Source organism: Sander vitreus, chromosome 20, assembly GCF_031162955.1.
Source record: "Sander vitreus isolate 19-12246 chromosome 20, sanVit1, whole genome shotgun sequence".
NCBI classification, from domain to species: Eukaryota; Metazoa; Chordata; class Actinopteri; order Perciformes; family Percidae; genus Sander; species Sander vitreus.
Window position 1 is genome coordinate 26,092,538 of NC_135874.1, and position 12,734 is coordinate 26,105,271.

General features: G+C 42.4%; 1 protein-coding gene across 1 annotated transcript in view; it reads left to right on the plus strand.

The window, feature by feature from the left end:
- Window positions 1-829: 829 nt before the first annotated feature.
- Window positions 830-12,734, plus strand: part of clmna (calmin a) — a 43,824-nt gene continuing 31,919 nt past the window's right edge. The window contains exon 1 of the mRNA XM_078277117.1: window positions 830-1,209. Coding sequence (XP_078133243.1) covers window positions 1,125-1,209 — 85 coding nt within the window. The 5' untranslated portion in view covers window positions 830-1,124. The remainder of the gene's footprint in view (window positions 1,210-12,734) is intronic.

Here is a 12,734-nt window from a genome sequence, read left to right on the forward strand (position 1 = left end):
CAATTACTCTACCCATGGAACAGAGGGGCTTAAAGCTTGGGCTAAGCCTCCATAAACAATATTAAATGAAATATTAACTGTTGACACAATACAGTAACGTGATCTATTTAAATTAGCTGGATACATGGTTAAACTATTAAACTATATCACTATTCTGAAAAAAAAAAAAAAGGCCGGACAAGAAAGAGGCCCAAACCCTCAAGCTTACTACATAACAAGTGATGAATATTTCTCATACATTGCCTCAAAGAAAGAAAAAAAAGAAAAAGCCTGCCAAAAAAAGAAAAACAAGGAAGTAGGAGGGTGCAAGCTTGGATGGCCGGGACATTTGCAATATTTGCAAACCTAGTTATGGAGATGAAAATGATCCCAAGAATGCCGAGGGAAGAAATCAGCTGTATCTGCACCCATACCTCCAAAAATGTAATGTTTATTATTATTTTTGTTGGTAACAATACTTTTATGGGTTACTATTGTGTATCCAGTTCATTCATTTAGTAATAACTGAATGGGTTTTAAGTGTCCCACTTTGCCAATAAAGGTGTCCCAGTTTGACAGAAGTGCCTAGAAAAATGTGGTGTTGGGTCAGTGTGTGTTTGAGGAAGAGTCATCCATCCTTTGTTTTATGTTTCTTTCTTTTTCTCTTCTGTGAAGTACAGTGAGGCTCTTAAGCTATTTAGAATAGTATCATATGAGGGGCTATGCCATTTGGATCATAATAAAGAGAGAGAGAGAGAGAGAGAGAGAGAGAGAGAGAGAGAGAGAGAGAGAGAGAGAGAGAGAGAGAGAGAGAGAGAGAGAGATATGGGCGGGCACGCACGCACTGGATCAGCTCCATCCCACCTCGGAAATACCAACCAGGTGCTGCAGCTCCTTCCTGCCCTGGCTGCCCGGAGCTCCAGCGGTCTCCCACCGTGTTGTGTTGTAATGTGACGGGGAAGAAACCCGCAGTAAACACCAGGCAGCCAGTGAGTGAAACCCTCCCCCCTTCAGCCTGTGTGTACCCAGGCTTGCATGGCTCTCGGTCGGTCGGCCGGCCGGACAATAAACAGCCCTCCTGCCCGTTTGTAGTAGCAGCAGCAGCAGCTTCTCCCGATCCCCTGCAGCAGTCTTCGCGGCTCCAAATGGCTGGACACGAGTGGGAAGACTGGTTCGAGCGGGAGGAATTTATCGGACAGATCAGCGACATCCGAGTGCAGAATCTGCAAGGTAGGAATATCCCGACGTGCTCTCACTGTGGTATTACTGCGGTTTAATAAAACACACACACACACACACACACACACACACACACACACACACACACACACACACACACAGCTGTGGGAGCGCGGCCACGCATGCACAACCTCAGTGCAAAGTGTGTGCGTGTTTGCTGCGAGCGACTTTCAGGATCGCTTGCTTTCGGATTTGGGGAACTTCAGATAGTGTTTCGGCTGCTTTTCAGCTAACTTTCCATATCGAGCTGTTGAACAGGTCCTCATTCTACCACTGAGCTCTACCGAATAACTGTGGTGATAGGCTACAAACAGACTTTACACACAATCAGCACACAAAGTGCCTGCAGTGTTGTGTGTTCTGTGCAGGTATTTCATTCATAAAGTGCACGTTGTGTGTAAAGCGCAAAGAATGTAAACAGTGTTTTGGGCCCTGAAAGGCCCTCTCTGACCCAGTGCTGTTTGAAAATAGTAGCTCAATAGTAGTTCATTTGGAAGCATCATACAGGCATACATACTTTGACTATGTAAAGGAAACATTAGTTTTAGGGCTGAAATGAAAAATGATTAGTGGTTTCATCGACTAGTTGACAGAAAAATAGCCCAATAGTTTTGATCATTTTTGACAATTTTGGTAATCGATGTATCATTTAAGTTCTCATGTCTATGGGTCAGTGGCAGTTGGTCGGACAGAAGGAGCAATTTGAACACCATATGCATTGCTGTCCATCATACAGCTCCTCTGTTACATCCAAAGATTCTCATTACATGCATCACATATCAGCCTGTGTAAAGAAACATGAATTGCCTATTGTTTTTAGTCTTCATATTTGACAGATTATGGAATTGTTAACAATTAAAGATGGCTACACATTTTTTCAAAGGGTGGCATGAAAAAAAATATGACAGGATGTTTCACAAAATCTTCTGAGTTGTGCAGACTTCACTCACTTTCTTTGAGCATTACTGTTTTGTCCTGCACAAGCAACTACATGGTTGTGCACAACATCGTCTTTTTTTAACTAGGTTATGGAATTGGCATTGTGTGTGTATGTTTTATGGGTAAATGTCTGTGAATACAACTGTCAAATCAGCAGCTGAGTGAAAGTATCTTGGTCATTACATTGCATTCATTTGGCAAACCATTTTGGTCAAAGCAACTTAAGGTGCCATTGACTTAAGTAGGCTACTGGCGCCTTACGCCAGCAACACACCGCCCGCGAAGTCAGTCTCTCTCTCTGTGTGCCCGATCGCCTGTCTCGCTCTAGACACCGCTGAGAAGTCAAGACAGCTAATTCACCATAAACCTGGGTGTTTTATTTTGAAATTTTGTTTTATTTTGTAAAGTATCCTTCTTTCCCGGCCCTGGAAAGTTTGAAGAAGGAAACATGGAGGACCACACGTATTCAAAATCCAAGTTTATTATTTTAATTTTTAATGGTTTCTATCTTTGCATGAACTTTAAGATTTTTAGGATAATTGGTCTGTTCGAAATTTGAAAGATTAACAATATTTTTTATTTTATTTAGAAATGCATTACTGCAAATGCACCATAGACAGAGTCCAAGGATGGCAGTATGCTGTAGTTAAAAACCTTTTGGTACAAAAGTATTGTTGTACACATTGCAGCGCACACTGGAACACAGGCCAACGTTTAAATAATGAGCAACAAGTTTGAGATATGACTTGCCCTGCTGTTTGAACTGGAGTATACTGTAAGTGCTGCATGTTTGCCAAACAGGGCTGTACAGAGATTAGAGGAGCAGACTAACAACAATTGCTCTTTAAAGTGGAAGTAATTGATTTAATGAGTGGGATGAGAATGAAAGCTTTGTTCAGCTCTAACCCAGTTTATCCCAAAGCCTCTAACAGGCAAGAACTAGAAATCTCCCAATACAAAAACCATCACTTAATACAGTATTATATGCTGGCACAGACTACAAGTAAGTGTAACAGTGTAGTGTAACAGCATGCAGTGATGGAGTATTAAAGTGCTCATATTTAGCTTTTTGGCTTTTTCCCTTTCCTTTATTGTGTCATACATACATACATCATAGCGTTTTCTTTGTGCTAACATTGCTAAGAGACATATTTACCATTATAAAATGTAGTTATGTTAGGGCGTTCGCGAGTAGTTGAGGATAGCTTATCTGTAGTGCCAGATTTCGCAAGAGTTTTGTTCTTGAGACACAAACGACGTCAATTTTCTCCCGATGTGTTCGTCTGAAAAATTACATTTTAGTGAACCCATGTGAAACATGGGTTCAATATTTACTTTGGTGACTATGGGACAAAATAATCTGTGTTTACATTCACTTCTCCCATTGGAATCAATACACTCAGGACCGGCAGCTACTCAGGAAATTACTCTGAGTTGGGGCGTCTTGCTTCTAAAACGTCTCTAATGACGTATTGCCAGTTTGATGAATTGCACCTGGTGAGCAACTGTTGCCCTGGAAACACACAACTTTGCAACACAGTCTTGGCTTAGAAGTCAGGGACAACACAGAGAGAGAACATAAAAATGCATTGGAATGTGTACAAACAACAAATAATATTAGTTATGTTTCTTGTCATATATCTGTGTAACAGTTCAGGAAAAACATCAGGTTTGTTTTTTTCTGTTCGAGTCCAGTGTTTGATTAGGTCGGATTGATTGGTGTTAAAGTCAGAATCAATCCAAAAGATGGGATAATTCTGGTTTATTACAACGGGTCTTATTTTGTAGTTTTTCCCATTATTCCGAGTGGTACTTGGATTGGACAGAGGCAGTATGAGCCTATAAGGATGTCATACACTTACTACCGTAGATCCACAACATGTGGTCTCTCTGCTGGAAGATGTTTTAGTTAAGTTTAGTGCATTTGTGTCCATAATCTCTGCAACACTGACGGATGAGCCTGAGCTATCTGATGATGAGCGGCTACGATTCTCTGCATGAACGCTGGAAGAGCAGCCAGTGCTTTAAAACAATGCCCTGGAGGCTGTTGCATAACGCGTGATGAGACGAGAGAGGGAGAGCATTTCCCTTTTAGCATTACAGTGCTGGTCCCTGAGCTTAAACACACACACACACACACACACACACACACACACACACACACACTGCCTCCCACCTCATTGGGATCCAGGTTTCTCTCTGGGAGAACAGTAACATTACTGTGGAGAGCTCAAGCACTTGGCTGCCAATTTATATAGGCCTAGCGGTTATATCATAGTATAAAATTTGATTCTGAGTTCTGCCGGAGAATGTGCATTATTTTTAGATGACTGTATGACTCCGATGATGTCATCAGGGTTCTCTTGGCCTGGGCTTCGACACTTCACAAATGTCATGGATCAAATGCTGGGTGTGGCGTTTGAAAGACGTAGGCGAATGTCTCATGTGAGTCCAACAACTTTATAACGACGCTATACCAACTCGCTCGTCTGCCACTTTAAAGCTATAGCGCGCAACTATTTTATATTAATCAACGTCCGTTACATTCATGCCATTGCCAAAAGAGTTGCTACAAAGCTAAATTAAGCCTATGAGCGACAACAACACTCTCTGTATTTCTCAGGACGGCTATGTTTACAAAATGGTGTAGTCCGGCGACATTCGCGCACAGCAGCTCGAGTGATGCGTTTCACGTCACCGTTGAGAAAGGCAGCGTTCAGCTTTGGAGAAGAAGAGGACTGCTGCAACAGGTGGAGGCATGGCTGAAAACCCGAAGAAGAAAACACCTACACATTCAGCAGAAAGACTAAAATCCAAAAAAAGAAAGTGACAGACGGGCCGACCGCATTTCTGTTGCATAAAAATCTCAAGACAATGACCTCTTCTGAAGAGTCCATCATGTTCTTTTAATCCTCCGTGTCCTCCATGGCTACTAGCAACCGCGTGGAGGAGCGATCACCGAAAGCTTGCGTCAAGTGGATGCGCCGACAGAAAACGAATTAAGAATTCTCATAAAAGCACATTTGATAGAAGAGGAACTGACCGAAGTAAAACAGGACAAACATGAAATCTTACAGGGCGTGATTCTGTTGGGAAAGGGTGAGAAAGACAGTGCCAGTTAAAGGACACCGGAAACTTTTCATCTCTGGAAAGTAGTGTGTTTGTTTTTGATAACAGCGTGGCTCGTGGTGTTCTGTCCTGTACTTGACCCTTTGCTTCAAATGCCTCCAGTGAACATGGTGTACACATCATCGAAATTGCACATTCAGGGTTTTTTCCTGCTCGCCATCTCTGCCCTCTGTCTCCCTCTCTGATCTGTCTTGTTTTCAGCCATTGTAAAATTGTAAAATAACCCATAAAGCAGAGGCATTATTTTTTTGTTAACCATATGTAGTTAACCTGGTTACACAATGACCACTTGCTATCAATCAATGTAAAGTATTGCTTTTTTGTATTTTGGGGCCTTGTCCCTAATTTTTGTCAACCTTTTGTCACTCCAGTACTTTAACAGCTGTACTGGGCGTGTGCCTATGTTCCCACAGCCCTATGTTCCCACATTTCTAAGATTCTTTTCCAAAATTAGGCCCTATGTTCCCACATTTCCCTTTTCATAAATTTGTATCAGATTTTATCCCCCTTTCTCCCAATTTAGTAGCCAATTACACCCAACCTATTATCCAGTAGCAATGGACTACAGATGGAATGTAACCCTAACCCTAACATAGGGCCTCATTTTAAGAAAAATCTTAGAAATGTGGGAACATTGGGCTGTGGGAACTTTGGGCTGTGGGAACTTTGGGCTGTGGGAACATAGGGCTGTGGTACCATAGGGCTGACCCCGCTGTACCCTAGCAACAAAAGCAAGTGGGCTTTTTGGTGGCTGAGATAGCTTAACATGCTTAAAGAGCATGCTTCAGAAAACACACATTAATACATAAAACGCTACAGGTCATACACAACAACAGTAAAGTCTGGCCAATGTATTGGGCTTTGGATACATTTTAACAGATACTGTATATTCAAACTAATTGCCATCGGGGACAAAATAAAGTTTAAAGATATTAAGATCGTAGCGTAAATGTTGGCTGAGAACTGTGAAATGAAGCTACATAGTAACCACCAGAGAGCCCATAAGTATATTTAAACTTTAAATATCCTGTTCGCTACACAGCTTGGTCATCACGGCTGGATTCTCGTAATATCACAAGATCATGCGAGAATCGCTGAATCACATATCACACGAAAATTCATCTTGTCAAGCTTCAGTTTGTGTTCGAACAGCAGCGGACCGAACCAATCAGCATCTGGTTTAGAGCTACATGGCAGCTACTAGGTGCGTGTGACGCCCGCGATTGTTGGTTCAAAACAACAATGGCGGACGTGATAGACTGATGGTTCATCCAATCACCTGCCAGGTACTGTATTTTTTTTCAAAAGTGCCTGCCTTTTTTCCCAACTGTTTCCAGTAACGGATTCTCAGATGGTTCTGTGTAACAAACCATCTGGCGTGTCAGATTACAGTTACAACCGTTTTTTCTAGGAAGATTTCTCTTTGTGGCGTAATATTTGAGTCTCAAATTCTGAGCATGTGATAGGAGGGGAGAGGACATTTTTATCACAAAGAAATTTTGGGTTGTATGCTCTTCAAAACTGTGTGAAGGTGTGTTAAGCCATCTGCCAGTGTGTATGTACAACACATGTAAAAGGATTCCCCATAAACCAGCATGCTGAACAGCAAACTGCTGCGTGTCGGGGAGTTCAGACAAGCCAAACACAGAGGCTTCTCCCACTGTTATCTGTTGACTCTCCACTGTCAGAGCGAGACTGTCTGCAAACAGCAGTGACAGCCCAGCCTCTGCTGCTCTCATTGGGCTGAATGTGGCGTTCCTGAACTTGTGCCCAGTCCCCCTACACCTAGAACTGGGTGTATGGCAAAGAGCCTCAGCCTTCACAAACTCTTCTGCTATGGTTTTCCTGGAGGTTAGAGGGGGAGGTGACAACAAAGATCCCTTCTCTCTCGTTCATCCCCCTTCATTCTTTTTGAATTTCCTCTTCCAGTCGTTCCTGCGGCAAAGCTTTTGTAAACTGTTTCAGGTGTCCACTCGATTCACAGCAAATAAGCTTTCTCTGCACAAACCCTCAGGCTAATATTTACTGAGTAACTGCAGAATTTGTGATGAGGCAGCACATGTTATACACACACACACACACACACACACACACACACACACACACACACACACACACACACACACACACACACACACACACACACACCAAGACAGTAGACTGCACTCTAAAAGACTGCAGTGTGCTACAAATGAAATAGCATTGTGCATGCTCCTAGATGGCTTTCAAATACAGCAGCTCTAGTCCAGGGCTATATTCACAAAACAAGCTCCTAATTGGCCCAGTAAGTGGTGTGTCAGTCCCAGCTTTTGTTAGTCTTAACTTAGTCCTCCTCTACAGCGCTGCGGAGGAGGGTCTGGCTAGTCCACACAGCATTCCGGGATGGGAGAACGTGCTCTGGTTTATTGGCATTTCTTTAAACCAATCACAATCGTCTTGGCTAAGCGCCGGACGGAGCAACGTTGCCTCTGCAAAATAGCCTCGGGAAGGAACTTGTTTTGGTGGAACGTGCGTACGTGCTTGTGATTCCATTGGTCGCGATCCAGCGCATCCCAGAAGCGTCCCACAAGCACCCCAGAAGCCACAGGCCGGGCAGTAGGTGGAGCGGCTAGAGCATCAAGTCGATCAAACTAAAACACAGCAACAAATCTTTGATCCGTGGTGTTTATAACTGGACTGAACGGCAGAAAGCATTTAACTGTGTAGACTACATCTTTTATGGTAGAAGCACCTCCAAATGTGGTCTGAGCGGATCTCAATGTGTCCTCGATGCATCTTTGGTGCATTCACGCCCAAAACGCATGCCAGGTCTGAACAGGGCCTCTGCTCCTCCTCCCTTTCAGACTAATTAGCGAGGATTACCTCCAGAGAGCTCCATGGTCTTATTCATAACAGGGTATCGTTAGGAAACTCTTAGTAATAGGTCAATGACAGTTTTTGATTCATTAAGCCTCCATCCATCCATCTTCATCCGCTTATCTGGGGTCGGGTCGCTGGGGTAACAGCTTAAGCCTCTATGATTACAAATATCCCTCTTTGTGTTTCTTGTAATGTCTGAAAGCGTCAGGACAATCCTGTGAAGTTGTTTTTAAAATTTTTATTTTTTTTATTTCTTTTGAAAATGAGGCAGATCTATTGAATTCATTGTTATTCATTATTTAAAAAAAGAGATAACAATTCAGTAAATTTATATCTGTGTATTTATTTGTTACATTTTGTTTTACAAAGTTAGGAAAGCAATGTTTAAGTCAAGCAAGTTGTTGCCTTACACATATATAATAATAATAATAATAATAATGATAATAATAATAATAATAATAATAATAATAATAATAATAATAATCCCAGTCTCTTCCACACAGTGAGGCATTCATCTTATTAAACACTGGTATCAGATCAGTATGGTCAGTATGGGCCAGTACCCAAAACCAGCATCGGTATCGGTAGGGCTGCATGATATTAGGATAATATCTAATTGCGATTATTTTGACTGATATTGCGATTGCGATATGATTCACGATATTGGAGGGAATGATCATTTTTGTATCATTATTCTCATTTTCATTGACAAATAAATAATATATATATATATATATATATATATAATATACAAAAAAAAATATTGTAGTGTGATTTTTTTGTGAGGATCTGTACCAAACAAAGATCTTTTCTTTAGTCAGTAGGATAGGATTTGTTGGCCGGGACGTCTCTGCAGCACCACAATACTTTCTTTTAGAATGGCTTGACACATATTTTGCCATTAACAAATATTGCGCCCCCCTGCGATTTGGACATTGCACTAGTTCATATTGAGATTTTGATAAAATTGCGATTAATTGTGCAGCCCTAGTATCGGGTCTGAATGTGCTCCAGCGCACTCAACCGTCGGAAACACAGGGTTAAATGAATGGAAACCAATAGCTGCAATAGCAGCAAAACCCTACACATTAAACAATCTGCAATTGTATGTTTTGGGAAACATTATAGACATTATATTCAGATTGTATAACATCCCTTTCTCTTACTGCAAGTGATAAACTGAAACTGAAGATAGAATCTCTGTGTAGGTGTGTTGAAGTGTGGGCTGACAGGCCACATGATGAGCAAGCAGATGATGAATAAACACCTGGTTTCTGCGGAGGAGGTGATGAAAGCACTGGAGGGGATATGCTACAGAGATTTTGTTGAAGGTATCCTTATAAAGCAGTTTCTTCACTTCGAGAAACGTGTAGAAAAGGGAGCCAGAGGCCAATTCAGTTTTCCAAAGGTATACTGGCTCTAAAGTATTGCTAAGCTAGGAGCAGATCTGTCCGTTTCTAACTTTGATAAAACAACTGCAAGCTCTTACCTGCTTTCATCTCAGTTACACAGTGTTTGTATTTGATTCACGTCTCAGTTGGATTCAAGGATTCAGGGATTGACATTTGATCATCTTTATTTTAGCTGATTCCGATTTGATTTAAAACTTGCCAAGATCAGCTATGTTTCTGATCACTAGGATTGAACGCCACATACAATAGTAAATGAAGTGAACTGTTTAGACAATACAGTAAAGAGAGATTTAAATGAGCTGATACATGGTTAAACCTCATTTGCTCTTACCAGTGTATCTCCGTGTGTACTTCGTCCACAGTAATCCCACCAAGGACCCAAAACGTCCCAGTTAGAGAGGAAATGCCGTAAACATATAGCCTGACAAGCAAATATTTTTTAAGAATTTCTACATTTTTAACCATTAATGTGGGCAAATAGTCAAGTCATTTAAATAGAATGTATTTTTTTCTGTTTAAGTGTATTCTGACATCAATTCCTCTTGCCTAAAGCAGCTTTAACTCACTCCCACTGTTTTTACTGTTCCGTAGCAAGTGCTCAGAAACGAGCCTGAAAAGTGCTCCTTTTAAAAAGCCATGCATTCCCCCCCTTCTAAAAATACCTTGCCTCTTTTGAAAAAGGTCAGTGGTTATATTGTGAGATAAACCTCCACCGGTTGGTGATGTAAGATCACTCTTTGTCTCCAGTCTATGATTGGTCTGGAAGGCTGGTTTTTATGAGATGCAGGTGGTTCCGCAGCTGGGCCCCGGAGAAATGGCACAGCACAATACACTTAGAGCACAGCTGCCTTCAAAGGGTTAACAGCAATGATGACAGAGAGCCGTGTGCCTCACCACGCAGCGTTTCTAAGAGACCCAGCTCTCAGGTTGACCTGCGGCCGCCGGGGGTGTTCACTGAGGTATAAGCACTACACAAAAACACCCACCCACCAGGGATTGCTTCTCAATTTTCACCCGATTCCACCTGAGCTGCTGTTGCTCTTTCTCCTGATGTTTCACATTGTTTTACCCTCCCAGTCAGAAAAGCTTTTATGCCATCATTGCGTTTGTTTTCCTGTTATTGAAAGAAAAAGGAGCAGTTTAAAAGTGCACAGGTAATGCCCAGTTTACCTTCAAGCTCCTGGTAAAAACTGTATTTGTTTTTCCTTATTCCTTATCCTCAGGTGCTTATCAGTTCAAGCGTACCCATGAACTTTTAGAAGTGGCTGGTTTGTGTAATCTGCTGGAATGTGGATAATATTAGATGCAGGATGACATCAGCTAATGTGTATTGTGTGAAGCTCTCAGTTCGTCAGTTAAACAAATTCAGACAGGGGCTTTCTCAAAGGCGAAATCTCTCTGATTTTGATCTGAGGGATCAAAACCCCATGATCACTTTGTGTTGTCTGTTAAGTATGCCGTGACTGCAGGCAAGAAGAAGAAGAAGAAGAAGCTCAGGAGGTCTTTTGTATTTTACCCTCACTTTGAACACACACCGTCATCCTTCTGAGAATACAATCACACTTAGTTTATTTTCTTTGCCCTGAATGATAGGCTGTAGAAACGCATGCATGTAGAGTCAATGACATCATCCACGGGTACGATGAATCCATATTTTGGTAGGGGAGGGGTGGGCCTGGGTGCAGCTGAGGAGAGACAAACAAGATACATTAACTGACTGTTGGCTGACTGGTGGCAAACGACACATTATTTCACCAAACTGACTGAGAGATCGCTCAGATATAACAGAAGCTTTTACCTAATGTTGAACCCTTTGCTTATTAGTGCAAACCTCATTCATTATATAGTCTTCTTGTTTCTGCAGATCTTCTAAACAGTAGTGGTAATGTTTCTGTGTGCAAAGCAAGTTTAAAATCTTAAATGTAGGTATTTATCGTCCTGCTCAAGGACTGTTGAACAGGGTTTATAGTGCTGCTGTCAGTAGACCCTCATACATTTAAATGCTTTTGAAATGGTGATTTCGGAAAACAAGGCACATTCAGTCTCAGTTGCTAACAGTGTGTGGTCCAGGGACAATGACACCAGGACAAGTACTCGCCTCTGGCCATTGACTTGTGGTTATACAAACATGCTGACTAGATTATAGGGAAATACCATGTTTCTGTTGTGCAACTATAAAGAGATGCTTCAGAAGAGTACAGTACAGTCTGTACAGCTGTGTTCTATCTTTGTTGTAGAACAATGTTTTAACTTCTTGTCCATCTCGGTCAAGCTTCCGGATAGTTCTTTCAGGACACTTACTGGGCATTCCGACTAAATACAGCCCTGAATTAAAGAAACACAAGGGGCTGCGTGGATGTTGTTTTAGGTTCTGTACCAGTAGATGATGAAATAAGATCCATGAGTTGGAAGGTTTATCAGACACCAAAACACTGCAGAGTGGTGTAATACTAAGAGACATGATTTTACAGGGAACAGTAGAAATACAGTGTTCACATTGCAACGTCACGAATATGAGCTTGTATGTATTTAATTTGCAGCTCCCAAGCGTTGCTGAATTACATTGCTTTGCATTACGGTGCTTTGCGTTATGGTGCTTTGCGTTACGGTGCTTTGCGTTACGGTGCTTTGCGTTACGGTGCTTTGCGTTACGGTCCTTTGCGTTACGGTGCTTTGCGTTACGGTCCTTTGCGTTACGGTGCTTTGCGTTACGATGCTTTGCGTTACGGTCCTTTGCGTTACGGTCCTTTGCGTTACGGTGCTTTGCGTTACGATGCTTTGCGTTACGGTCCTTTGCGGTCCCTATGCGGTGCTTTGCGTTACGGTCGCTTTGCGTTACGGTGCTTTGCGTTACGGTCCTTTGCGTTACGGTCGCTTTGCGTTACGCTGCTTTGGCGCTAGCGCTGCTTTGAGCGCTAGGCTGCTTTGCGCTACGCTGCTTTGCGTTACGGTGCTTTGCGTTACGGTGCTTTGCGTTACGGTCGCTGCGTTACGGTGCGCTGCGTTACGGTCGCTGCGTTACGGTCGCTACGCTACGGTCCTTTGCGTTACGGTCCTTTGCGTTACGGTGCTTTGCGTTACGGTGCTTTGCGTTACGGTGCTTTGCGTTACGGTCCTTTGCGTTACGGTGCTTTGCGTTACGGTCCTTTGCGTGACTCTGCTTTGTGTTTCTCGGCT